Here is a 27,385-nt window from a genome sequence, read left to right on the forward strand (position 1 = left end):
TATTCCTCAGTGAAGTGTGAGGTCCAAAAAGATATCCCTTTTCAGCACTGACTTTTTGGGGTTCAGGAAGGTTCTGCTTAGAGTGTCTGTTGGCAAACTGTCCTGAAAGGGATTTAAGAGCTAATGCATGTACTGATCTAACATGAGTTGGGGATTGCTGATGCAAGGCTTCCTGTGTGCTTTCCTGATTCGTAGTTAGCTTAAAATTTGTTTCTCTTTGCTCATGTTGAAGCCTCACTTTTCTTTGGTGCTGCTCTTCGCGCAGTGGTGGTTAGCAGTGCCCTGTATAGATGCAAAAGCCAAGAAGCTCAATTTTTCTGAAAAAACAAGCACTGTCGAGGTGCAAGTACAAAGGAATACCACCAACTGCAATGAAAAGAACTGAAGAAGAATAAAACAAACATGAAATGCTTAATGTAGTCACCGTGTTTTTCATACTGAATGTTGGGACTTCTTCAGACAAATACACTCATCAATGATCCACTTAAATACAGTTTTACATTAAAACTCAATGATGTCACAATAATTACAAACCTCCTTAATTAAAATTTATCTACAAAAGAATGCCCCTCAAAAATTCCATATAATAGTACTAGCTTGCCATTTATCTTCATTTCTAAATTTACTTGTATAAATTCCATAGTAGAAGTATTAGAAACAACATGAAAGTGTCTTAGTAGGAGTAAGAACATATATTCAATTATATCACTAAATAAATAAATGCTGCTGCTTCTATAAAAAAAAGAAATAAATGAACCTTGCCAAATGTTATCCTATACTACAATCTAGTGGACAAAGTCTATAAATGCTATTACAATAAAACATTACCTAAAAAACAGTGGAAATACTTTTTGTCTAAAAAGTAATTCTGTGATTAAAAAGTGATAATGTGAAATATAAAAATAATGTTGTAAAGTGTAAAAATTGTAAAAAGTATATAAAACATTTCAAATGAATAACCTCCATTACCTAAAACCATTTCTAAATTTTAAAAAGCAGTTCTAAGTCTTAATGTACATTCTAAAGTTTCAATGCATGGTAAGTGTCTAACAGTGTATACACTATAACCTTGCTTCTTCTCACCTTTAGCACTGGGGCTAAGAAATATTTACATTTAAATCAGGGACCTCATTAGCCCGCAATACCAGCTGCCAGTATATTTCCCTGAACTCTATGTTTTCTTCCCAAAGTCCCCTTCTAATATCCTCCGGCACAATCTCAAGCACAAAAAATAAAAACCTAGTATCTGTACAACGTGTAGAGTGTTTATATAAGGCACTGTTAATATTCTTAGTTTTTATGTCTCATTGATGTTAGTGTATCCTCCGCTTTAGGGCCCTTTCAGTTTTCCCCATGTAGAAGGCCCTACATACCACACAAAAAGCCAGATATATCACCCTTTTACTATCACACTTATAATACATTTTGGTTTGTATAAATCTGTTGCTGCTAGGAATATATATATATATATATATATATATATATATATATATATATATATATATATATATATATATAGGTTCATAGGTAGGTACTAGTCTATTGGCCCTAGGGCCTACATAAGCCTAGCCAAAAAGGAACCCTGGCTTTCGCCACCCAAGAAAATTATTTCCTGTGCCCCTGTCAAGAAGACCCACAGAAGTGATCCCGGGTGAATTCCCTATTTCCCATCAAATCATCAAGATTTTTCTTGAAGAGTGCTAATGAGGAGCTGTGTTTGACATAGACAGGTAGTCTGTTCCAGAGTATGGGAAGTCTCTGGGACAGGAATCTATCCCTCCAGCATGTTCTGTTTATTGTGGTGACAAGTTTTAGGTCCCTACAGCGTGTGGTTCGGAGGGATTGGGATTTCTTTAAGTGCAGCATGTCCCACAGCTCTGGGTTTGACATAGCTTTGTATGTTAGGCAGAGATCACCTCTGAGTAGGCGATATGCGACGGAGTAAAGTTAGAGTTTTTTGAGACGGTCTGCGTTGGGTATCTATTTGAGGCCAGTAATCCTCTTTGTGAGGTATTTCTGTGGCCTCTCCAGTTGTTGTAGATGTCCTGTGAGGTACATACCAAATGGGGTGCTGTACTCTATAATGGGTCAAATGAGTGATGAGGTGTGCCACGTAGGATTTCCTGACCACTATGGCAATGTGATTATCAAAGGAGAGACTACTGTCCACCTCTGTCCCAAGGTCTCTTATCATACTTTTGGTGTTAAGTAGACTACTACCCATGTGGTAGTTCATGGTACAGAGTTTTTACCAAAGGGGATAATAATGCCATACATAAATACACTACAAGATGTACAGATGCTAGTTTTTTTTATTTTTTATGGTGCCTCAGGATATTAGAGAAGGACTTGGGAAGAAAGGATAGAGTACAGGGAAATATGTTGGCAGCTAGTATTGCAGGCTAATGAGGTCCCTGGTTTGAATGAAAAATTTTCCTAGCTTCAGTGCTAAAGCTGAGAGCAGCGAGGTTATAGTTTGTACACTATGTACATTAATACTTAGAACTGCTTATTAAATATTAGAAATGGTTTTAGGTAATGGTGGAGGTTATTCAGTTGGAATGTTTTTATATACTTTTTACACCTTACAGTATTACTTTTATATTTATCTATCGCTTTTTACTCACAGAATAAAGTTTTTAGACAAAAAGTATTTCATCTATTTTAGGTACCGTTTTATTTATTTATTGTACTAGCATTTGCAGACATTAGCCACTGGACAGTAGCGTAGAATAAATTTTGGTGAGGTTCATTCATTTCTTTTTCACAGAAACGGTATTTATTTATTTAGTGATATAACTGAATATATGTTCTTACTTCTACTAAGACACTTTCATGTTGTTTCTAATACTTCTACTATGGAATTTGTGCAAGTAAATTTAGAAATGAAGACACATATGAACCTAGTACTACTATTATATGGAATTTTTGAGGGACATTCTTTTGTTGATAAATTTTAATTAAGGAGGTTTGTAATTATTACAATGACATCACTGACTTTTAATGTAAAACTGTACTTAAGTGGATCATTGATGAGTGCATTTGTTTAAAGAAGTCCCAATGTTCAGGACAAAAAACATGGTGACTACGTTAAGAGTTTCATGTTTGTTTTATTCTTCTTCAGTTCTTTTCAGTGCAGTCAGTGGTATTCCTTGGTACTCGCACATCAACAGTATCTGTTTTTTCAGATTTGTTATAGCTGGTGCTAAAGACACTGGTTTGTTACGCTCGGTTCTTCCTTAAACAGCTGTCAGTGAAACCCTTCCAAGTTCTTCTGCTGCTGTAGGAGCAACTCAGTTGTGTACTGTGCAGTGTTGCCTTACCGATCATCCTTAGTAGGTCCTTCTTGTAGTATCTGCATTACAAGCACAGTCCTGTCAAATGAACCCATTCCCTTCCCAAATGAAACATACAGTGACAGCCTACTATCTTGGACAAGCAGTTTCCCATCATCTCTATGGCCAGCCTGACAGACATTGGCTTCCTGAGGCAATGTAGCAATTGTCTCAAGTATATGAACAGCCACTTACTCCTGAAGCAAACAAATACTTCATGTGAGAGATGTAGTTACACTATGAAAATGAAGACTCTCACATGAGGACAAACTGAATGCCAAACAGGTTGTCAGCACACACTCTTCCCATGCTAAATAAGGACATGACACACAAACCCACATATGCAGAGGTCCTCACTATTAACTTACTATAAGACCAGAAGCCTCCCAAACAGATACCACTTAAACAGATAACAATGCAAAAAACAACCACAACACATAACACACACACACCAATGTCTCAACAAATAAGACCACAATGAATAACAACACAAAACCTAATGTATTGGTCATTGCTGACTCCATTGTGAGACACAGATGTTCCCCTCACCAGGCTGGATAAAGAGCGAGTTAAGTTAGCTGCCTGTAAAGTGCTAGGATCCATCAAGTCACTCAACCAGAAGAATAATAAATAAATAATGATGTATAACTCTGTCATAGTCCACATGGGGTTGAATGACTTGAGACGTACCTCACTAGACTACATGAAGACAGACATGACTGACCTCTTAGGTTGTGTGTCACAGGCAGGTATAAGCCTACCTTTAAGCAGCATTCTACGTTCTTCCAAGAATGACTACCACTACAATCCCCAGAGATTCCAGAGGGCACAAGAGGAGTTTCAATGTTCCCTAACCCCAGCCAGAGCCTCTCCAGAAGACCAGAGAACCAAGCAATGGACAGGAGTGAGGGAAATGAAATACTTGGGGGAACCCAACTACACCGCAGGACCCAGAACCAGACAGAGAAATCAGCCACACTATTAACTTACCCAGCTTTCTGGAATCATTCCAAAAAGGAACTTACTGACATTGAGATTAGTGTGCTTTCAAAGGGATTAATTTTTATACCCCTAACCCCACTGAAGGTCTGACACAGCACAGGTACTGGCTGATTTAAAATCCTACATCAGAAAACTGAATCTGAAAGTTCTGTAGCATGGCAAATCTGATACCACTGAGAAAAAAACCTACGGAAGAAATAATAAAAAGACCCAGTAATTAATGCCCTCCCTTACACCAAGCTTTAGCAGCCTTTGAGGTCAAATGTGAAATGGACATCATGAAAGCACTGCAAAAACCAGCAAGGAGAAAGTTCTACAGCCTCAACAAAGGTGAGAAAAAAAGCATTGTGTTTGTGTATTTCAATAAAGGATATTCCATTTTTAACTCAACTGTGGACTACCTACGAATTTCTATTTTATTATTTTGTAGTACGTATTTTACAGCTCAATTTTTATTAGTGAACTAAGAAAATAACCAACCTCCCAACATAACAAAATAATCTCTACATGCTTAATGCTGGGAGTCTAAACAAGAAACTGCACTCCTTACTTTGGAAGACTCTGACATCTGTGCAGTCACCGTGGTTCAAAGGCATGAAAAGCACCCCGGTTCTACACGGCGACAATGCCTTCCATGCATTCAGACCACAAACTGAGCATGAAAGAACCAAAGCAGGAGGTGTATCCACCTTCATTAAGTGTAAGTACACCTCCACACTAGTCAAACAGTATGACACTCTTGAGCTACAATGTCCAATTAACTACAGGCAAAGCCCCCTACCACATCATAGCTGGCTATAGGTCCCCCACCATGAAACAGGAAGTGCACACCTGGACATACTGGAGTCACTTGCCATACAGCCCAACACCTTACTCAAGGGTGATTTTAATTATCCTACCATTGACTGGGAAACAAACATGACCACAACATGCTGGCTCAGAGGTTCTTGGACTATGTCAATGCAAATGCTCTGGAATAGCTAGTCAGCACACCCACAAGAGGCTCAAATGTCCTGGACATTGTACTCACTAACATGGCAGAGCACAGCACAACCCCCTCGACCTCACCCCCCACTGCCTGAATGGGGTCCTCCCTGGTAAGATTGGACTATAAATCAGTATCTTTCGCTGTAATTATAAGACCAGTTACCCCATCAAGCTAAAAAAAACCTTTAAGAAATTTTCAAAGACAAACTACCATCTACTAAGTGATGGTATAAGAAGTTTCAAAGCTCCCTCGAATGTAGATAACACGGACTCTTATGCAGAGCTGTACACCAATGCCCTGTATAACCACTTAATCAGTTGTACAGAATTGACTGTACCGGACTGGATTAAAACCAGGTCTTGCCAAAAAAACAAGCCACTTTGGTGGACCCCTAATATAAACAGGCTATACAACAAGAAAAAGAAACTAATATCCAAGAACAAGGAGGAAATGGTTCAGCAGAGGAAGAAATCCCTCTCTAGCTTAAACAAACAAACAAGATCTTGTCAAGTCCTCCAAAGCTAATTATGAAGTAAAAACAGCTCCCTAGCTAAAGATAATCACAAGGTATTCTTTAACTATGTCCAAAATTTAAAAAGGAATACCCAGCTATGTGCTGAACTTGTTGTGGATGGCACCATCCATGCATAATCTGAGGCAATAGCCAATCTGGTAGCTGACAGATTTGGAGCAAACTTCATCCCACTATCCCCTCCAGTCATCCCCCAAAGTATACCTGCCCCAATTCCTCAGGCTATTATCTCAAAAGAGCAGGTCATCTCGACACTCTCCAAGGTCAGAAACACGGCATCAGTGGGGACAAGACAACATCCCAGTTACCTTTTAACTAACTTAAAACATGACTTTTCAGACCCATTCCGATCCCTGGTTAACCACAGCTTGCAAACTGACTATGTTCTGCAGAATGGAGGGCAGCAACAGTAATCCCTCTGCACAAAGGGGGACTGTCAACCAACCCTGAGAATTATAAGCCCATAAGCTTGACTAGCCTCATCTACAAGGCCATGGAAAGAATCATTATGGACTTTATTAACAAAGGCATAGTTCCCAACCTCTTAAGTGGCCAATGTGGAACACAGACCCTAACAATGTGTGACAAATGGTCAAAATCTGGAACACCCTATTTTCGCACTGCACGAAACGTGCCATTGCCATGGAGCATGGTAGAACTGTAAAATTCAATAACACACACTTCTCAGATCCAAAAACCTTTATTTGATAATCTGCAATACCATAACCACACCATAAGTAAATGAAACAGCACTTTACAAAAATAAAAATCACATTTACTACATTTTCTAAACAGACATACTGCAATTCACACAAAGTTTAGACCAAGTTAAACAGCATCCTATCATACATCAGATGTAGAATTATTGTAAGCTGCTGTGGCTTTCTTGGCAGCCTCTAAAACATGTTTTGGCAGTTTAATACCACAGACATCCAGTTCTTCATTCATTTTAACTGCCAACAGTGTTCAGTGTTCAACTGTTCAGTGTTTTTACACTCAGAGACTGACGCAGTTCAGTTTTCACTTTCCGCACCATATTAAATGCTCTTTCCACTTGTGCATTAGGGTGTGGCAAGCAAAGTAGGCTCATCATCAGCTGCTTAAAGAGTGGCAGTTTCCCTTCAGTGCAAAGGTCCCTCAGAAGGTGTGCCCAGTACTGTGACACACGAGTGGGACCCATCTACTGGGCCTGTCAAATTCCCCGTGTCCTCAATCTGATATTGGGTGAACTCATCGATTAGTTGTTCAGCCTCAACATCATTTTCACATACACCCAGATGGAAGCCAACATCTCTGACAAGTCCTGAAGAAATGTCCAATTTTTTGGCTGAATTAATAAGTAATGCAGCATCTTTCAGTAAGTGATCCTGCTTGGGAAACTTTTTCAGCATTTTCTGCAGCACTGCAGCATAAAAAGCTGCAACTTTTTTTGTAAAAGTTAAATTCAGTGACTGCGCCGGCAATATCCTCCTCGTGGCTGTTCATGTACTGCTTGACTTCATAGCCAATCCGCAGTTCACCATTTAGTATAACACAGCTACTGACAGTCAACACTGACACATCACTGTGTTTGATTAGTCTGGCAGCAGCTTCAGGTCTGAGGAGTCTGCCAGCGTACTGCTGCAGGAGTTTATGCCCAGTGGCATGCAGTGTCAGTAGCTGACTTTCTCTGCTCTGAAGCTGTATGTTGAACTCTGATAAGGGTTCCAGTGCATACTTAAGGAACATAAAAATCATATGCACTTCATGACTCTGCAGGTTTTTAGAAATTAAGTCAATCTTAACAGACCTTGGCTCAGCAGACAGAAAATACGAATTTAGAGCTGGCCACATGTCCACGGTTCTGTTAATAACCTTACCAAGACTGAGCCATGTAGTAGGTGCATGTCTAATCTGGAGGGGGTCAGTATCTGTGAACAAAGCAAATTCTTGCAGTTTTTGTTGTCTTTGTGCACTAGAACTGAAATGGCAGTACACATCTGATACAAGTTCTTCAACTGGTGAATGTAGTGCTTTTACAACAGCCTTATTGCAGAGATCTGCCAAGTGGCAGAGAACCCCATGTTTATAATTGTGGGCTTCACCTCCTTTAAACGAGTCAGCACAGAATTGTGTTTTCCAATCATTGAGGCAGCATTGTCTGAAGAAAAGCCCACAATGTTGGAAACTAGAATGTTAAATTTTGTCAGAGTGGACATTAAAGAATAAAACATTGCTTGTCCAGTTCCTGCCACATATTCTGGCATATGAAGGAACCTTATCACATTTTTGCTTGCCTTTTCATCAAGGTAACCGACAAGGATGACTAATAGTTTGTCATCTTCCATGTCTGTGCTTTGGTCCATATACACACAGAATGGTGATTTCTGGCAGGCTGCTGCAGCATCATTCTGGTAATGAGGCCCCAGAACATCCCGTGCAATGCATGACACCTTCGTCGCTCCACATGTCATTTTACGGAGAACATCTTGATCCTCTCCACACTTCTTCATAAATTTCAGGATGTGTTCTCCTGCTGCAAATTATAAGTTGTGTTTAGCAAGGAGAGACACAAAACCAGCCTCTGCCTCAACCACCTTAGTACTTGTTAAACACTGAGGTCCAAAGAAATCCAGCATAGATCTTCCAGCTGCATGCTTGCAATTCTGCCTGTGTTTCTCACTGTTGGCATGTCATTGCAGATCATGTCGGCCCCCGTGATGGATTGTGAAATCCATGTTACAAGTCTTGCAGAAGGCAAATTTCACTCCACGCCTACTCATAGAAAGCCAGTCAAAGGCACTTGCCCAACTTGGCTGAAAAATTGTGTATTTTCTCTTCTTTGGGGTGCGATCTATATCTACATCCCTGTCCTCACTGTAATCTGGGTAGTCTGTACCTAGCAGGTTTGTAAAACAGTGGTGTTAAACAATGAAACAAATGGGGCTATAGTGCAGGAAGGAAAATTAGAAAATGTCCTCAATAGCAAAGATACAAGACAATAGGGCCATAACCTACCATATCACTGGAAGTTTCCTGACTTTGCACACTCTTCTCTTGCTCATCTCTGCTCCTTTTGTTTACTATAAAGGCCTGCATGCTTCACTTCCTTGCTTCAACGACACTTTCAATCCTCTGGTGCTCACTTACCCACCTAACCAGTGCTGCAGAAGGGAAGAGTGACTTTCATGACATTCAGTACTCAAAGCACCCTTGATTATCTCAAAATCCATGCCAAGGATAAACACATCCAGCTTAACAAAGGCACTTGCAACACACATCATGACAATACTACTTGCATTTTACATTCACAACTTTAGATGTGTTCTACCCCTGTCCTACAGCCAGGTGTAGGCCTGGCAAAGATGCCTAAAAGGGTACTTAAAACCAGGGCCCTCTGTGCTTTTACAAGTATGTGTTAAGACAAAGAATTCAAGATCAAGTTACACAAAGTTCTACCAAAAACAAAACTGGATACGTTAAAGTATCTCTTTACTATAACTCAAATTTGACATACTTCTCAACCTCTTAGTACAAGAAAACTGGACAAAGCCCAACATAAGAGGGAGAAGCAGTACAGAGACTTTAAATATTGCTCTTATAAACTTAGAAATATTGCTAGAATATTCCTCTTATAACCTTAGAAATATTGATCTTATAAACCTAGAAAGTTGCTAGAAGAGGACCTGTCTTGGCATACAGTTTCTCCAAAAAAGGCAATTACTTTCAGAGAATTACTAGGGGGACAAGCAGCAGAAACATACAAACACATTAAATATTACTCTTATAAACCTAGAAAGTTGCAACAGGAACAGTCTTGGCATACAGTTTCTCAAAAAAAAGGCAATTATTTTCAGAGATGTACTAGGGGGCAAGCAGCAGAAACATACAAAAACTTTAAATATTGCTCTTATAAACCTAGAAAGTTGCTAGAACAGAACCTGTCTTGGCATAGTTTCTCAAAAAAAAAGGCAATTCCTTTCAGAGACGTACTTGTGGACAAGCAGCGGAAACATATAAACACTTTAAAAACTGCTCTTATAAACCCAGAAAGTTGTTAGAACAAGGACCTGTCTTGGCATACAGTTTCTCCCCCCCCAAAAAAAAATAGACATACTAGGGGGATAAGCAGTAGAAACAGACACTTTAAATATTGCTGTTTTAACTTAGAAAGATGCTAGAATAACAAGATCTGTGTTGGCATACAAAAATTACTATCTATCACACTTCAGAGACATACTAGGGAGAAGCAGCACAAAAATACTGAGAATAACTATTGCTTACACACTTAGAAAGTTGCTAAGATAACATGATCTGTGCTAGCGTACCACTTATAAGGGGAAATATTTTCAACCATTACAGCTAAAAAGCCCAAAACACTTACCTCTGCTCTGCCTATACACACGGTACCACTTCAGCAATACAATCCAAGCACAAATAATCCAATTCCACCACAGCACAAAGTTGATAATTCTCCTGGTTGTCAAGCAGCATAGCAGAAAGATAAACCTCAGCCCTTCTGTTCTGACAAAGCAAACAGATTCCTCTCACAGAGTCTCCTCTCCTGGCAGGCAGACTAACTTCCACTTCCGACTCCCGTCTTCTCCCCCGATGTCTTCGTCTGCAGCCAGCCGCTCCTTCCTTCCTTCTACCGGCCAAGTGTTTTCATCTAGTCAGTCGAACCTAAAAAGTAAAATCCCCGATTGCTGGAACCCTTTTTCAAGTCATTATTTTGGCGGGAAAAGGCTTCCAGGAACACGATTGGCCTGTATTTGGGAGCTCTCAGGCTCCCGTCCTCCTCAGACTCTCTACTTGATTGGCTTGTAGACCAAGTTCGCAATTGGCCGTAAATGTGGTCTACGAGCCAATCAAAAACTGCGGAGCACAGCCACCACACGCAAGGGTAGCAGAGCTATGCATTGGTTTGTATACTGCAATGCTGATTGGCAGTAATTGTGGTATACAAACCAATCAAAAGCTTTGTAGCGGAGCCACAGCTGTTCAATGCGGAACTGCAGAACAGTGGCTTCGCTCTTCATTAAATGCGGAGAGTTCAATTATCCTTAGCTAGGGAGCTGTTTTTACTTCATAATTAGCTTTGGAGGACTTGACAAGATCTTGTTTGTTTGTTTAAGCTAGAGAGGGATTTCTTCCTCTTCTGAACCATTTCCCTCTTGTTCTTGGATATTAGTTTCTTTTTCTTGTTGTATAGCCTGTTTATATTAAGGGTCCACCAAGGTGGCTTGTTTTTTGTCAATACCTGGTTTTAATCCAGCCAGGTACAGTCGATTCTGTACAACTGATTAAGTTGTTATACAGGGCATTGGTGTACACCTCTGCATAAGAGTCCGTGTTATCTGCATTCAAGGGAGCTTTGAAACGTCTTATACCATCACTTAGTAGAAGGTAGCTTGTTTTTGAAAATTTCTTAAAGGTTTTTTAGCTTGATGGGGTAACTGGTCTTATAATTACAGTGAAAGATACTGATTTATATTCCAGTTTTACCAGGGAGGACCCCATCCAGGGGGTGGGGTCAGGGGGGTTGTGCTGAGCTCTCCCATGTTAGTCAGTACAATGTCCAGGACATTTGAGCCTCTTGTGGGTGTGCTGACTAGCTATTCGAGAGCATTTGCAATGACATAGTTGTTGGGCTGTATGGCAAGTGAATCCAGTAAGTCCAGGCATGCACTTCCTGTTTCATGGTGGGGGAACTGTAGCCAGCTATGATGTGGTAGGGGGCTTTGCCTGTAGTTAATTGGACACTGAGTAGCTCAAGAGCGTCATACTGTTTGACTAGTGTAGAGGTGTGCTTACACTTAAATGTGGCTTCACCTCCTGCTCTTGTTCTTTCATGCTCAGTTTGTGGTCTGAATGCATGGAAGGCATTGTAGCTATATACTGACATTGAGATTAGTGTGCTTTCAAAGGGATTCATTTTTATTCCCCACTGAAGGTCTGACACAGCACTGGTACTGGTTGATTTAAAATCCTACATCAGAAAATTAAATCTGAAAGTTCTGTAGCAAGTTAAATCTGATACCACTGAGAAAAAAACCTACGGAAGAAATAATAAAAAGACCCAGTAATTAATGCCCTCCCTTACACCAAGCTTTAGCAGCCTTTGAGGTCAAATGTGAAATGGACATCAGGAAAGTACTACAAAAACCAGCAAGGAAAAGGATATTCCATTTTTAACTCAACTGTGGACTACCTACGAATTTCTACTTTATTATTTTGCAGTACATATTTTACAGCTTGATTTTTATTAGTGAACTAGGAAAATAACCAACCTCCCAACATAACAAAATCATCTCTACATGCTTAATGCTGGGAGTCTAAACAAGAAACTGCACCCCTTACTTTGGAAAATTCTGACATCTGTGCAGTAATTAGAAGTTATGTACTCACCATAACGTTCCATCTGAGTAGGTAGTTCATTTGTCTGCAACCTATGGGTTACGGATCCGATATCGGATCAGAGCCGGCAACTTGTTTCAAGCTAATGGATCCGAGCTCCTAGCTCCTCCCTTCACCCATAATCCCCTGCTAACCCTCCATGACCTCAGATTGAGTTTGTCTCTCATTATATATCCAACAAAGGATATCTAAAAACTAATAGATCCGAAGAAGGTCAAGGGGAAGGAGGGGGGGTGGTTGCAGACAAATGAACTACCTACTCAGATGGAACGTTATGGTGAGTACATAACTTCTAAATCTGAAGTAGGATTGTTCATTTGTCAGCAACCTGTGGGACAGAGTCCCCAGCTACCTGCACCCTGGGTGGCCATCATGGAAGGATATTATGAAGCACCGCAGAGCCAAAGGATGCTCTCCCTCTAGAAAGCAGGTCTAGCTTGTAGTGGTTGATAAAGGTCTGAGATGAAGCCCAAGTGGCTGCAGAACAAATATCATACAAGGGAACTCTAGACTTGAAAGCCGCAGAAGTAGAAATGGAGCGAGTGGAATGAGCACGAACTCCTTCTGATGCGGGTCTACCCGAGGCTTGATAAGCCAGTAGGATACATTGGGAAATCCAGCGAGATAAAGATACTTTAGAGATAGCTTTCCCCAAGTTAAATTTGGCAAAGGAAATAAACAGCTGGTCAGATTGTCTGTGGCCAGCCGTCCTATGAGTATAAAAACGAAGCTGCCTATGAACATCCAATGAGTGCAGCTTGTATTCACCCTTATTTTGATATTTAGGGAAGAAAAACGGTAAATTTATGGATTGGTTTATGTTGGTTTCAGATGCTATCTTGGGAAGAAAGGAGGGATTGATCCTGAGGTACACTCTATCAGGGTGAAAAATCAGGTATTGAGGCTTTACAGAAAGAGCCTGAAGTTCCGACACTCTTTTCGCTGAAGTAATGGCTACAAGGAATATTGTTTTCCATGACAAAAATTTGAGATCCACTGAAGCAGCGGGTTCAAAGGGTGGAGCAGTCAAGGCTTGAAGAACTAAAGTAAGATCCCATGGGGGTACGGCTTCTTTTACAGGGGTTCTAAGTAAAAAGGTACCCTTGAGAAAGGTTTTACACAATTTGGCTGGCATCAAGGGTCCTGTATCATGTCCCACATGATAATGAGAAATGGCTGCCAACTGCACTTTGACAGTTAAACAACAAGCGCCTTCCTGAAAGAGTTCAGTTAGGAAGTCTAAAATGGATGGAAGAGGAGCCGTAATGGGATCTAGATCGCGGCGCTCCACCCAGATGGAAAAACGTTTCCATTTACTGTGATACACTTTCCTGGTGGAGGGCTTATGCGCTGCCACGAGGATGGCTTTGACTGGTGAAGAGTTACCGGGAGTCCTAACTAGGAGTGGAACTGGAGCAACCAAGCTGTCAGTTTCAGATTGTCCAGGTTTGGAGTTGGCAAGTCCAATGGATGGGAGATGAGATCCGGAATGGGATCTAGAATCCAAGGGTAATTCACAAGGTGAGACCACAGGTAAGGGAACCAAATTTGTCGAGGCCAGAATGGGGCAATGAGAATCATCTTGCTCCCCAACCGCAAGGCTTTCTGTAAGAGTTGTATCATCACTGGAAGAGGAGGATAGGCATAGAGTAGACCGGGTGGCCAAGCATGCACCAGTGCGTCTCTTGGAGATTCCCCTGGTGGGGGGATTAGAGCGAAGAAATTGTCGCATTTGGCGTTTGATGGAGATGCAAAAAGATCGCAGCAGGGTTGCCCCCATGTTGCGAATATCTGCTTCGCTACTAGAGGATTGAGAGACCACTCGTAAGGGGTAAGAAGGGTGCGGCTGAGCTTGTCCGCTAGGATGTTGGTCCTCCCCGGAATGTGCGTTGCAATCAGAAAGCGGTTGGTGGAGATCGCCCATTCCCACACTCTCATGGCTTCGCGGCAAAGAGGATAAGATCTGGTTCCCCCCTGTTTGTTGATATACCAGACCACTGACATGTTGTCCGAGTGAATTGCAATCTAATACAAGCGTAGAGAAAGGGCGATTTAAAGAAAATGCAAAGTAATTTATTCAAAGACAGGGTGGTAGATGAATGGCATACCCTTGTCAGCTGAGTTGGAAAAGTTAAGAAGTTTAAAAAAAAATCAAAAAGAACACGGAAGAGCATTAAAAACAGTGATGTAATGGTCAAGGCCTCAAAATGTTAAATGAATACATTTAAGCTCAAGGAGAAATTATGTGCTCACTGGACCTTTACTTACATGGCCGTTTAAGTACTTAAAAAATAGCTACAAGCTGTACAGTTACTAATCCTCATGGCAAGAGTTGGAAATGTCTTACATCTGTAGCTGTTTCCACTAAAGGCCCAGTGTTGATGAAAGCTGCCTCCCAAAGTAAAAATACTGTATGCTGGTAAAGTTCCGTACAGTATGCATCAAATTCTGCAAGAAAACTTTAATTCATATAAACATATAGCTTGTCTTTCATAAGAAATAATTTGAAAATTCACAATTTGCAAATAATTATATACACACTATACAAAGGCAAGCAGGAGACAAAGTGAAAGTGAGAAACAGTAGAAAGGAATATAAAGCAGATTCCAGTTCATAAAAGACTTTATAAAAGTACCACCTAAAAAAGCCAGCATGCCAGGTTTGTTACGCTAATACCAGGGCCCATTTCATAAGCTATGCATAACAAATTGCTTAACAGTTTTGTCATCACCTGAAAGTACGACAGAGAAGCAGCACTTGTAAGAAATCTTAAGATAAATAAATGGATGTGAATGCCATCGTGAACAGAATGACTTGAAACATAATGTTATAACTACAGGGGCGCAAATTTAAAGGGGATCTTATGAATCATAAGCAATATAGTTGGAGACATTATTTATATTGTCCTGACTAACATACTTCAGATGTGAACTGCGGAATTTAAATGTGTCACTTGTTATACAGAATGTAAAGATTTTGTACAAAGGAACTGAATGGCTCTATGAAGACACTCCAGAAGACTTCTTTCAAAGTTTAAAACTTATACTCATTTAAGAAATTCACCTTCACTACTAAGAGAAGAAATTTCTGCTAGTATTGCAACTGTTTGGTTTCTGCAGCACAATGTATTCATTTTCTAAAAGACATGTTACCATTAGTTAAAATTCAAAGTGGCTTTGAGGGCATCATATACAAAGTAGGGACAGGATAAACAAGACATGGCAGGGAATGTGGCATGGAAGAGAAAGTAAAAAAGGATCTTAAATTCACCAGTATCAGTGATATTTATGATACTGCAGTATAACATTTGCAAAAACTTTTACAGCTGCAGCATAAACAAGTCAAAAGATCCTGCCAGATAAATTATATACTTATTACATTGCTACATTGTGACAGACTGCTCCAACCATCAAATCAGCAAGTAACGAATAACATCAGTGAACACACTCTTATCAGGTGTTAGATAATAACCTATTCAGGATGGCTGTAACACATTATTTGCAAAGTTTGCCAAGAAATATTATTTAAAGGATCATGAATCAAGAGAGGCAGAGTGAGAAGATATACTGGTTATTATGTTAGTGCTTTCAGAGAGCAGGAGGAGGCATGAAACCCTTGTGAATCACTACATGATGCTCTAAATGGGATAACATTAGCTAACTTTTATGATGGTAGTTGAAAATACCTGCAGTATCACTGGACACACTTTTAAAACCTCTGATCAAGCAGTCTCTTGAAATAAATGTTAAAATGCCAAACATTTTTAGATTATGCAACTAAGGTAGAAGTTGTTACTGATTATGGCCAAAGATTATAAACAATGTACTTAAAAGTGCTACCAAATACAGGAAAGAAAGAGACAAATCACCTAGCTTCACAAAAAGGTTATCAAATCATTCACATAATTTAATCTGAAGGACAACTTACATTGAATTGCACTTGAGAAGTCGTTCCCCTTTCACAAAGGAAATGATCAAAGTTCACTATCTTAGTGTGTTAAGCCAACTGCAGGTTGATTAAAAAGTGCTGAATTCATTGACTATGTACTCTACAGCAGTGTCCTGAATGAAAACTTCCCTTTCTCTCAAGAAATGCAGTACAAAAATCACATGTTGTGGTAAGCATGTGATACGCATTCCATGCTGTATTAGCTATTGACACTGCTCAACTGCTCGTATAGTAAATCCTAAACCATCTTACAGCCTGCTGTGCAAACAGCAACAAAAAAATGGAGAAAAAAAATCAGTGACCTGAATTGTTCACAGCAGAGTTTCATGCATCCATCCTGAAGTCTATGTATCTAGTTAGGAGTTTTGCAGATATATATAGATTAGGTACATATATATTATCTAATCACCAAAGGTTCGATGTGCTGCTTTAGTTGTTCGAGATGTTCTAATATGTTCTTCTTAGTGATGATCCCCAAAAGCATCCTGTAACAAATCATGTTAGGCTAATAAATGATGAAAATTAAAAAAAAAATAAATAAATCTGAAAATGCTTGTGAGATTTGCTATGAAAATGACAATATAACTGAGGATAACTGAATATGTACAAACAAGCAAAATAAATAAATAAACAAACAAAAAAAAAAAACAAAATATGTATAAAAGAAACAAATTTCTGTCTTCTGCAGTTGTAACTTTGAAATATTCTAACTCTACCATTTCAAATCCAATACGTTGTTCCAGAAGCAAAACATCTGCTTATAAAAATAATAGCTGATTTTGCGTGTTATCATCATTCATTACATATGGGTTAGACCCAGAAACCTGTTAAAACTGAAATATTAAAACTTATACTAATATACCACTAAAGAAGCTAAGCCTATAGTAAAATGAGCCTTTACACTGCCTGGAACAGGCAAAAACTGAGAAAGTACAGTTGTGTACACTTACCATAAATGTAGATGTTCGAGTTTATTCACTGCTGCAGTCATCACACTTGTGTTATCTTGCCTGCAGGTAGCCCTCAGTCAGCCCGAATACCAGAGTCTTGGGATTTCTGCGTCAGATGCGGTCTCTTCTTCCATGACGTCAGGGGTATAAAACATGCACCTGATGCCATTACATCAGTTATTTCTTGCCCCAGATGTCAGGAGACCCCAAAATATGAAGCAATTACATGGTGTGGAACACCTCCAGTAAAAAGTAAATACCACTGCCGTAAAATATGGCCAAAAAAGAGGATAGGTAGAATGTATAGGAAAGTCAGGGGGCTGAAGGGAGAGTAACCAAGACTGCAACAGTGAATACACTCGAACATCTACATTTATGGTAAGTGTACACAACTGCACTACGTTCTTTGTGTTTCACTGTTGCAGTCATCACACTTGGGTAGATTCCCAAAACTGAGGAAAGGTGCAGGTAGTCAAGAAGTATTATGGCTGGCTAGCAGGCCTTATAAGACTGCTGTAGCAAATCCAGCTCTGGATTTAGAAGAGATAGGCAAGTGGTAATGCTTGGTGAAGGTGTGTACAGAACTCCAGGTTGCAGCTTCCAGGATGTCCCTGGTAGGGACTCCCCTGAGAAATGCTGTAGAGGTTGAGGTAGCCCTAATGGAATGGGTTATGATCCCCTGTGGGGCACATTTTCCATGGTGTTTGTAGCAGAAATGGATGCAGTGTGCTATCCATTTGGAGATGGTTTGCTTTGAAATGACCTTGTCTTCTGCCCCTGTAGCAAAGCTGACTAGCAGCTGGTCAGATTTTCTGAAAGATTTAGTCCTGTCAAGGTAGAACCTAAGCTGCCTGTGCACATCCAAGGAGTGCAGTACCCTTTCCCCTTTATTCTGAAGATTAGGGAAAAAGGTTGGTAAATGGATGGATTGGTTTAAGCCGCACTAGATACCACCTTGGGCATAAATGATGGGTTAATCCTGAGGGAAACCCTGTCCACATGGAAGATAATGAATGGTTTCATAGCCATAAGGGCCAGCAACTCAGACACTCTTCTTGCTGAAGTGATGGCTAGAATTAAGGCTGTTTTGAAAGAGAGGAATTTTAACTCTGCTGTAGCTTCTCTACTACAAAACTAAGGTTCCAGGCTGGAGTGAGAGCTCTCCTTGGGGGTCTTAAGTTGTTACCTTCTCTCAGGAACTGTTTGAACACAGGGTGAGAGAAGAGGGGTGGCTCAGTATTGTAATGAGCTGAAATGACAGAGGCATGAATCATAATTGAAGAGAAGGATAAACCTTTGTGAAGCAGTTCTGCTAGATAATCCAGAATTTGAGGTAAGGTGGGTGCGGTTGTGTCCTTTCCCTGAGACTGGCTCCAAGAACAGTATCTTTTCCAATTTTCTGAACAGGATTTCCTAGTGCTACACCTCCTTGCCTCAAGGATGACATCCAGCACTTGTTTGCTGAGGGTTGCTGGTGATGTATTCAGGCCAGGGGATGAGCCAGGCTGCTAGGTTCAGGGTTTGCAGCTGAGGATGCAAAATCTGGCCCTCCTGCTGGGACAGCAGGGAAGGGGTCTGAGGCAGGTGCCAGGGTGGCACTACTGTCAGACTGCACAAAAGTGGGTACCAGTGCTAGCGTGGCCAGTCCGGTGCAATCAGGATTGTCCTTGGCTTGTCTTGTTTGACCTTGAGTAGTACTTTCGACAGGAGGGGCAGAGGGGGAAAGGCATAGATTGAGAGGTTTTCCCATGTAAAGGGCAGGGCATCCACTTTCCATGCTTGGTTGTGGGGAGTTCTGGTGCAAAATTTGCTCAGTTGATGGTTCTGGGGGGAGGCAAACAGGTCCACCTCTAGTTTCCCCTCACCTGTGGAGTAGAAGCTTGAATGATTTGGGTTCCACTTTCCACTTGTGTGGGTCCATTAGATTTCTGCTTAAGACATCTGCCAGTGAATTTAGTTTGCCTGGCAGGAATTCAACTTGCAGGTGCACTTAACTGTTCAAGGCTGTGTCCCACAGAGCCATGGCTAACCTGCAGAGCGGGTAGGAATTAGTCCCCCCCCTGCTTGTTTATGTACCACATAACTGTGGTGGTGTCTGTCTTTATCAAAAGTTGTCCTGGAAAGATAAGGTATTTGAAGGCTGTCAGTGCATTCTGTACAGCTAACATTTCTTTTTGGTTGATATGCAGGTGCATTTGTCTTGGGCTCCTTTTGCCTTGAACGCATTTGCCTGCCATGTGAGCCCCCCATGCATAGTCTGATGCGTCTGTTGTCAGGGTTTGGGCAGCGGGGGGGTTGAGTGAAAGGGAGTCCCTTGTTGTGGTAGCTGGCCTCTGCCTACCAAAGGAACTCTGTCCTTAAGCAAGGAAAGTACAGTTTTGTACCTACCATAAATGTAGATGTTCGAGTGTCTTCACTGCTGCAGTCATTACACTTGGGTTATCCTTCCGTCAGGTGGTCCCCGCAGTTGGCCAGAGTTCCAAAGTCTTGGTCCGGTGTCAGTTGCTGTCGCTTCTTCCCTGACTTCAGTGCGCCAGGGGTATACAAGATGCAGCCAACGCCATTTTCTTCACTTTTTCTTGCCCCAGATGTCAGGTGCCCCCAAAAGGATAGGCAATACATATTGCTTACAAAACATACATAAGGTAAAAACATAACCTTTAGTAGCCAGCAAATACACCACATAAAAGTATAGTGTAGAAAGACCCATAGATAAGACCCAGCTAAGAAAGAAGGGAAGGCGGGTGGGTAACCAGGACTGCAGCACTGAAGACACTCGAACATCTACATTTATGGTAGGTACAAAACTGTACTATGTTCATTGTGTTTCACTGCTGCAGTCATTACACTTGGGAAGAATACCAAAGCTGAGTCAGGGTGGCTGGTTCTAGAGAGGATTTGGTGTGGTATGAGGCCCTGCAGCACTGCAGTGGCAAAGCCAGCTCTGGATCTGGAGTAAAGAGGCAAGTGGTAATGTTTGGTAAAGGTGTGCACTGAACTCCAAGTTGCAGCTTCCAAAATGTCCTTGGTAGGTACTCCTCTAAGACAGGCAGTAGAAGTTGCAGTTGCCCTGGTGGAATGTGGTCTAATGTTAGATGGTACAGGCTTCCCATGCTGTGTGTAGCAGAACCGGATACAGTGTCCTATCCACTTTGAAATGGTCTGCTTTGAAATAGCCTTTCCCTGTGATCTTGCAGCATAGGATACAAATAATTGCTCAGTTTTCCTGAAAGATTTTGTTTTGTCCAAGTAGAAGCGTAATTGTTTATGTCCAAGAAATGTAGAATTCTCTCCCCTTTATTCTGGGGGTTTGGGTAAAATGTTGGCAAGTGAATTGTTTGATTGAGAGCCACACTGGATACCACCTTAGGCATACATGAAGGGTTTGTTCTTAAGGAAACCCTGTCTTGGTGAAAGATGATGAAGGGCTCCACTGCCATTATTGCCTGTAGTTCTGAGACTCTTCGTGCTGAGGTTATTGCCAGTAGCAGGGCAGTTTTCCATGATATATATTTTATTTCTGCTGCATTGGCTGGCTCAAAAGGAGGTAAAGTGAGTTTTTCCAAGACAAAATTGAGGTCCCAAGTAGGTGTTGGTCCTCTCCGGGGTGCTCTTATGTTTTTTGCCCCTCTGAGGTACTGCTTTAGCAATGGATGAGAGAAAATAGGAGGATCTGTGTTGTAATGAGCCGATATGGCAGAAACGTGGATGAGAAGGATAGTCCTTTGTCCAGCAACTCAGTTAAAAATTGTAGTATCTGAGGTATGTTAGGGACAAGAGGGTCAAGGCTTTGAGCCTGGTTCCAGGCACAGAATCTCTTCCACTTTTCTGAATAAGATTTCCTGGTGCTAGGCCTTCTGGCCTCCAAAATGACATCCATAACAGCTTTTGAGAGAGGTGTTGCCTGTTTGGCTAATGAATCTGCCATGCAGCCATGGATAAGGTTTTGAGCTGACTGTGTAGGATCTGATTGTTTTGTTGAGTCAGAAGGTGTGGAATTTGAGGCAAAATCCAAGGTGGGCCTTGAGCTAAGTTCTTTAAGATTGGGTACCAATGTTGGCGTGGCCAGTCTGGAGCAATAAGAATCATCTGTGTTTTTTCTTGTCTGGCTTTTAGGAGAACCTTCAAAAGGAGAGGCAGAGGAATGAAGGCATATACATGTAGGCTTTTCCAGCTGAACGAAAGAGCATCCACTTTCCATGCTTGTGCATGATAAGTCCTTGTGCAGAATTTTTGTAGTTGGCAGTTCAGTGGGGAGGCAAAGAGATCTATGTCCGGGCACCCCCATTTTTGCATTATCATGCTGAAAACTTGTGGATTTAATTTCCACTCGTGAGGATCCATCATGTTTCTGCTTAGGTCGTCTGCCAGAGTATTTTTCTTTCCTGGCAGGAACTGTGCTTGCAGATGAACTTGATAAGTTAGAGCTGTGCTCCACAAAGTCATGGCTTGTCTGCATAGGGGGTAAGAATGAGTGCCCCCTTGCTTGTTTATGTACCACATTACTGTGGTGTTGTCTGTCTTTAAAAATAATTGTCCTGGATGCAGAAGGTCATTGAAAGCTGTTAGGGCATTTTGTACAGCTAACATCTCTTTTTGACTGATGTGTAGATGCATTTGGTCTGTGGTCCATTTGCCCTGAATACATTTTCCTGCCATGTGTGCTCCCCAGGCATAATCCAAAGCATCTGTTGTTAAAGTCTGCCAGGCTGTGGGTAGTGTGAAAGGCTGACCCTTGTTGAGGGGACATGCCTGTGCCCACCATCGAAACCCCAGTTGCAGGCAGGGAATTAGTAGTATTACCGTTTCCAGAGAGTGTTGATTCCAAACACTTTTTAGGTACCATTGTAATTTCCTCATATGCAGTCTGGCATATGGAATTAGAAGTATGCAGGATGCCATGAATCCCAAGACCTGCAGAATATTTCTTGCAGGGAGTTGGGACTTTGTTGCCATCAATTGAAAATACTGAGTCAGTTGTCCTTGTTTGTCTGGCGTGAGATAAGCCATCTGGGCCGTTGTATTTAAGATGGCACCCAGGAATATTATCGCTTGTGAGGGCACTAGTTTTGACTTCTTTTTGTTTACTGTGTACCCTAGGCAACTTAATAACTTTTTTACAAACGCCAGATTCTTTAGAAAAATGTCCTTGCTCTCTGCTTGAATCAGGCAGTCGTCCGGGTATGGATAAATTTGAATTCCTTTTTGTCTGCAAAATGCAATTACTGGTGCCAGGCACTTTGTGAAGACCCTGGGTGCAAGTAGATAAGCCAAAGGGCAGTGCAGAGAATTGGTAGTGCATTGAACCAGCTATGAATCTGAGGTATCTTCTGCAATTTTGTCTGATAGGGACATGCAGGTATGCCTCTTTGAGGTGCAAAGTAACAAGCCAAGCTTTCTTGCCCAACATGGGAAGGAGCTGCTGTAGTGTCAACATTTTGAATTTCGGAACATCCAGGTAAGTATTTAGAGTGGAAAGGTCTAGAATGGGTCTCCAGGCTTTGTCCTTTCTGGGGACCAGGAAGGGTCTTGAGTAAAAACATTGTCCTTGTTCCTGCTGTGGTACTTTTTGAATAGCTCTCGTGTCCATGAGGGCTGTAATTTGTTTTTGTGCCTCTGCCCATTTATTTTGTGGCAGGTCTGGCATTCCTTTTAGCCTTGGTAAAGTGTGAAAGTGGAACCTGTAACCTTGAGACACAATATTTAGCACCCATTGTCCTGGGTGATTGTTTGCCAGTTTTGTGAAAAAAGTGCTAGTTTCCCCCCTAAGGGAGCTGCCAACAGGGTAGAGTTTGGCATTGGAAGGGGAAAGTCATTGAGATTGTTTCCTGTAAGGTTGTGACTTGTCCTCACTTCCTTTTGGTGTTGAAGCACCCCACTGTTGTGGTCTGTAAGATACTTGGGGCTGATACCTGCCTCTTGGGCATCTGTATCTGCCTCCTCTTTGTGGCCTGTCTGACACTGGAAAGGACCAATTTTTAGTAGGCCAATTTCTGCTAAATCTTGGTGGCTGTACTTGTAAGAAATCCTTACTGTTTACATAGATTTTACCTTATCCTCAATTTTCTTTAATACCTCCTCTGCTTTAACACCAAATAAAATATCTTGCTGTAAAGGAGCATCTAATAATTTCGCCTTAACATGATCTGGTAAGGTTTGTTCCTTTCACCAAGCATGCCTTCGAATCACAGATCCTGTAACAGCTGCTCTACAAGAAGCTTCTAATGAATCAAAACCACATTGCAAAGTATGTTTACCTACTTGTTTAACTGCATGCAATAAATCCTGCATTTCCTTAAAATCTGGTACTTGTACTCATTTTTAACTGAGACAGTAAATATTGTTGATATTTAAGCATGTGAAACTGGCAGTTTAAAGCTCTCACTGCTAATGTTGCTGAGGTGTAAACTTTCTTCCTCCATCTGTCTAATGCTCTGGAATCCCTGTCTGAGGGGACTGGATTTTTAGCTGTGGAGGCCTTTACCCCTTTGCGACCCCGGGAAATAGTCTCTGGGTCAGCAGCAGGGTTTTTATAAAGAAATTTGTGTGAGTCAGGGACTCTGTAATACCTGTCCGGCTTGACTGGAGCAGGGGGTAATGAATCTGGATTTAAACTGGATTCAGAGAACACATTGTCCACAATATCCAACACTGGCAGAATAGCAAGGGGCCTGTACTGAGGCAATAAAAGAAAATATCTGAGCCTTTTCTTGGACTCTGAGTAATCCTGGCCCTCCCAGTGGAAATGCTCCCTCATGGTGTGTAAAGTTTCCCCAAAAGAATAATCCTCAGGAGGAGAGGCTGAAGGGATAGATTCTTCAGCATCAGAGTCCTCATAGGGGGGTAAGGAATATCCCTGGTCTGAAGAGGAGTCATAATATATAGAAATCTGGTCAGAGGAATCATAGTCTGTATCCTGCCTAGGCCTTTTATCAAGAGGGGGATGGGTACCCCTGATCAGAGTAATTAAGTCTTCGGCCATTTTGAGCATCTGCTTTTTAGGCATGGAGGCCTGTCCAGGTGAATTCTGTACTTGCTTCTTTGTCTTTAATGTTGCTTTAGACTTGGCTGTAGATGCAATGGTAAGCTGTGAATGTCTGAAAACACCCTCAGAAGCCGAAGCCTGCTCAGCGACTCCGGACCCATCTGAAGGGTTAGTTCTCCATAGGCCCAACACCTTGAGTATCCAGAGGCCTAGGCAACTCCACATGGGAGTCGGTCGCGGCCTGTGGCTCTGAGGTAGCGGGTGGCAGGGGCTGCGAAAGCACCTCACTGAGAACTGGCGACTGGCCTAGAAGAGGCTTCGTCGTCAGTTTTGGGCCTCTGATGCCTGTCCTTATCCTTATCTTTGCGTTTTTTGTGAATTCCGGTCGGTTGCTCCGACGGCATGGTATAATTAAACCTTCGGCCAAAATAATGGCGTACAAAATCAAACTGACGTTTAATAGTGCGTTTGTTAAATCTAGCACAAAACCGACAACTAGTGACATCGTGATCTAGGCCTAGGCATGGAATGCAGTAAGAATGAAAATCCTTATGAGGTATTTGCTTCCCACAAGAAATACAATTATTAACTTTTACTGACCTCGGTCTGAGGCAAGAAAAAGTTTCCCCAATGGGGTACTTAGCTTTATTGAAGACTTTGGATCTGAAATCGAATTTGAAATCTCAGGAGTCGGCCGACCAGCACTTGCGAACTGCTTTTGCTTCGGGCACCACGCGGCAAGAAAGACTGAAGAAAATGGCGTCGGCTGCATCTTATATACCCCTGGTGCACTGATGTCAGGGAAGAAGCGACAGCAACCGACGCCGGACCAAGACTTTGGAACTCTGGCCGACTGCGTGACCGCCTGACGGCAGGATAACCCAGGTGTAATGACTGCAGCAGTGAAACACGATGAACATTGACAGGAATCATTGTTTCCAGGTCCTGAGAATGTTGACACCAGAGACTTTTTAAGTACCACTGAAGTTTCCTCATATGCAGTCTTGCATATAGAATTAGTAGAATGCAAGAGGCCATGAACCTTAGGGCTTGCAGTATTTTTCTTGCAGATAGCTGGGTTTGAGTGGCCAATAGTTTGTCAAATAAATCTGTTTTTCTGGAGTGAGGAATGCCATCTGGGAAGTTGTGTTCAAGCTTGCTTCCAGGAATACAATTTTTTGGCTGGGTACCAGATGTGATTTATTTTCGTTGATGGTATACCTCAGAGAAGTTAAAGTCTCTTTACAAATGTCAGGTGCTGAAGAAGCAATTCCTGACTGTCCGCCTGAATCAGGCAGTCGTCCAAGTATGGGTAAATTTGAATTTTTTGTCTGCCTGCAGTATGAGATGGCTGGGGCCAGGCATTTTGTGAATACCCTGGGTGCATTTGATAAGCCAAAGTGAAGTGCAGAGAACTGATAGTGCACACAGCCTGCCCTGAAACGTAGATATTTCCTGCAAGATTCCCTTATGGGGATGTGCAGATAAGCTTCTTTTAAGTCTAGGGTGACCAGCCAGGAGTCCTTGGCTAGCAGAGGAAGCAGCTGTTGGAGAGTAAGCATTTTGAAACCACCAGGAAGGTGTTGAGAATTGACAGATCCAGGACAGGCTGCCAAAAGTTTTCTTTTCTGGGCACCAGAAACAGTCTGGAGTACAAACCCTGTCTCCTTTGCTCTGTTGGAACAGGTTGAATAGCCTTGATATTGAGAAGAGAAAGTACTTACTTTTGCGCCTCTGACCACTGGTTTGGGGGTAGATCTGGCAATCTGCTTGGGGTTGGCAGTGAGTGCAAGTAGAATCTGTATCCCTGGGATACAACGTTTAAGACCCATCTGTCTTGGGTAATGTACTCCCAGTTTTTTGCATGCAGGGCGAGTTTTCCTCTAAGGGGTGCAAGTACTTGGGCAAGGCTGGGAAGGATGAGGGACAAGTCATTGTGAACTTTTTCCATAGGATGGTGGCTTACCACTCCTTGTTTTTGAGGTGAGAGCACTCCATTTGTTTAGATCTGTATATACCCTGAGACTGTAGTCTTGGTGGTCTGCTGCCCCTGGGTTTGGACTGAAAAGGTCTGGGAGGGACTGGAAAGGACCAGTTTTTTGAAGGCCAATGCCTACTGAATATAGGTGGCTGTACCTGTAGGAAATCTTTAACAATTTGCATAGATTTAGCTTTTTCCTCCATCTTTTTAAGAAATCCTTCTGCTTTAGAGCCAAACAAACGTTCTTGGTTTAATGGAGGATCTAGTAATTTTGCTTTGACATGGTCTGGCAAGATTTGTTCCTTTAGCCAAGCATGCCGTCTAAGAACAGACCCAGTGACAGCAGCCCTGCAAGACGATTCTGAAGCATCAAAACCACACTGCAAAGTATGTTTTCCAACTTGGTTTGTAGAATGCATTAACTCTTGTAAATATGTTCTGCACAATCAGGAATCAACATAATTTTTTGTTTAATTAGTTCCATAATATGTTGCTGGTACTTCAACATGTGAAACTGACGATTTAAAGCCCTGATGGCAAGAGTAGCAGAGGTATATACCTTCTTTCCTCATCTGTCTAAAGCCCTAGAATCCCTGTCTGAAGGGGTAGAGTTTTTGTCTGTAGTAGCCTTAATGCCTTTAGGTCCCTGGGAAACAGTCTCTGGATCTGCAGTAGGATTCTTAAACAGAAATTTGTGAGTCAGGTACTCTGTAGTACCTGTCAGGTTTTCTAGGAGCTGGTGGCAAAGTATCAGGAGTAAGACTAGATTCCATGAAGACATCATCTACAATTTCCAGAAACGGAAGGATAGCTAGAGGCCTGTGCTGAGGCAAGTTTAAAAATTCCGAGTCTCTTTTTGCACCAAGTGTAGTCCTGGCACACACAGCAGAAATGCTCTCTGAGGGTATGCAGGTTTTCACTGAAAGACAAATCCTCTGGTGGGGAGGCAGAGGGAATGGAATCCTCCGCATCAGAGTCCTCATAGGTAGATAAGGGTATGTTCTGGTAATCAGAGGGGTCACAGTCATTGGACTCATGATCTGAAAAATCAGAAGGAAAATCAATTCTTTGTCTTTTAGAGTGGGAAGGTTGGCTTCCCCTAATTAAAGTAATAAGGTCTTCAGCCATTCTAATCATTTGTTTCTGAGGCAAGAGAGCTTGAGAATGCGCTTTGGTCATCGGTTTCCTATGCGTAGTGCGAACTCTGGGCCTGAGAAATTTGGTAGTTTTAGTCTGAAATGAAGTAGTCTGTTTAATATGAACATTGG

At 41.7% G+C, this 27,385-nt stretch overlaps 1 protein-coding gene across 7 annotated transcripts in view; it reads right to left on the bottom strand.

Annotated features, from left to right (window-relative positions):
• CLCN3 (chloride voltage-gated channel 3) overlaps positions 1 to 27,385 on the bottom strand; it is a 1,613,231-nt gene that overhangs the window by 256,472 nt on the left and 1,329,374 nt on the right. For 6 of the 7 annotated variants that reach the window (XM_044062561.1, XM_044062563.1, XM_044062560.1 and 3 more), the window contains one exon: positions 16,611 to 16,686. The exons of the other annotated variant lie outside the window; for it this stretch is intronic. In XM_044062561.1, the coding sequence (XP_043918496.1) occupies positions 16,611 to 16,686 (76 nt within the window). The remainder of the gene's footprint in view (positions 1 to 16,610; positions 16,687 to 27,385) is intronic. 7 annotated transcript variants of the gene reach the window in all.

The sequence above is a fragment of the Protopterus annectens genome, chromosome 2.part1 (genome assembly GCF_019279795.1).
Source record: "Protopterus annectens isolate FY-2018-M chromosome 2.part1, PAN1.0, whole genome shotgun sequence".
In the NCBI taxonomy this organism is placed as follows: Eukaryota; Metazoa; Chordata; order Ceratodontiformes; family Protopteridae; genus Protopterus; species Protopterus annectens.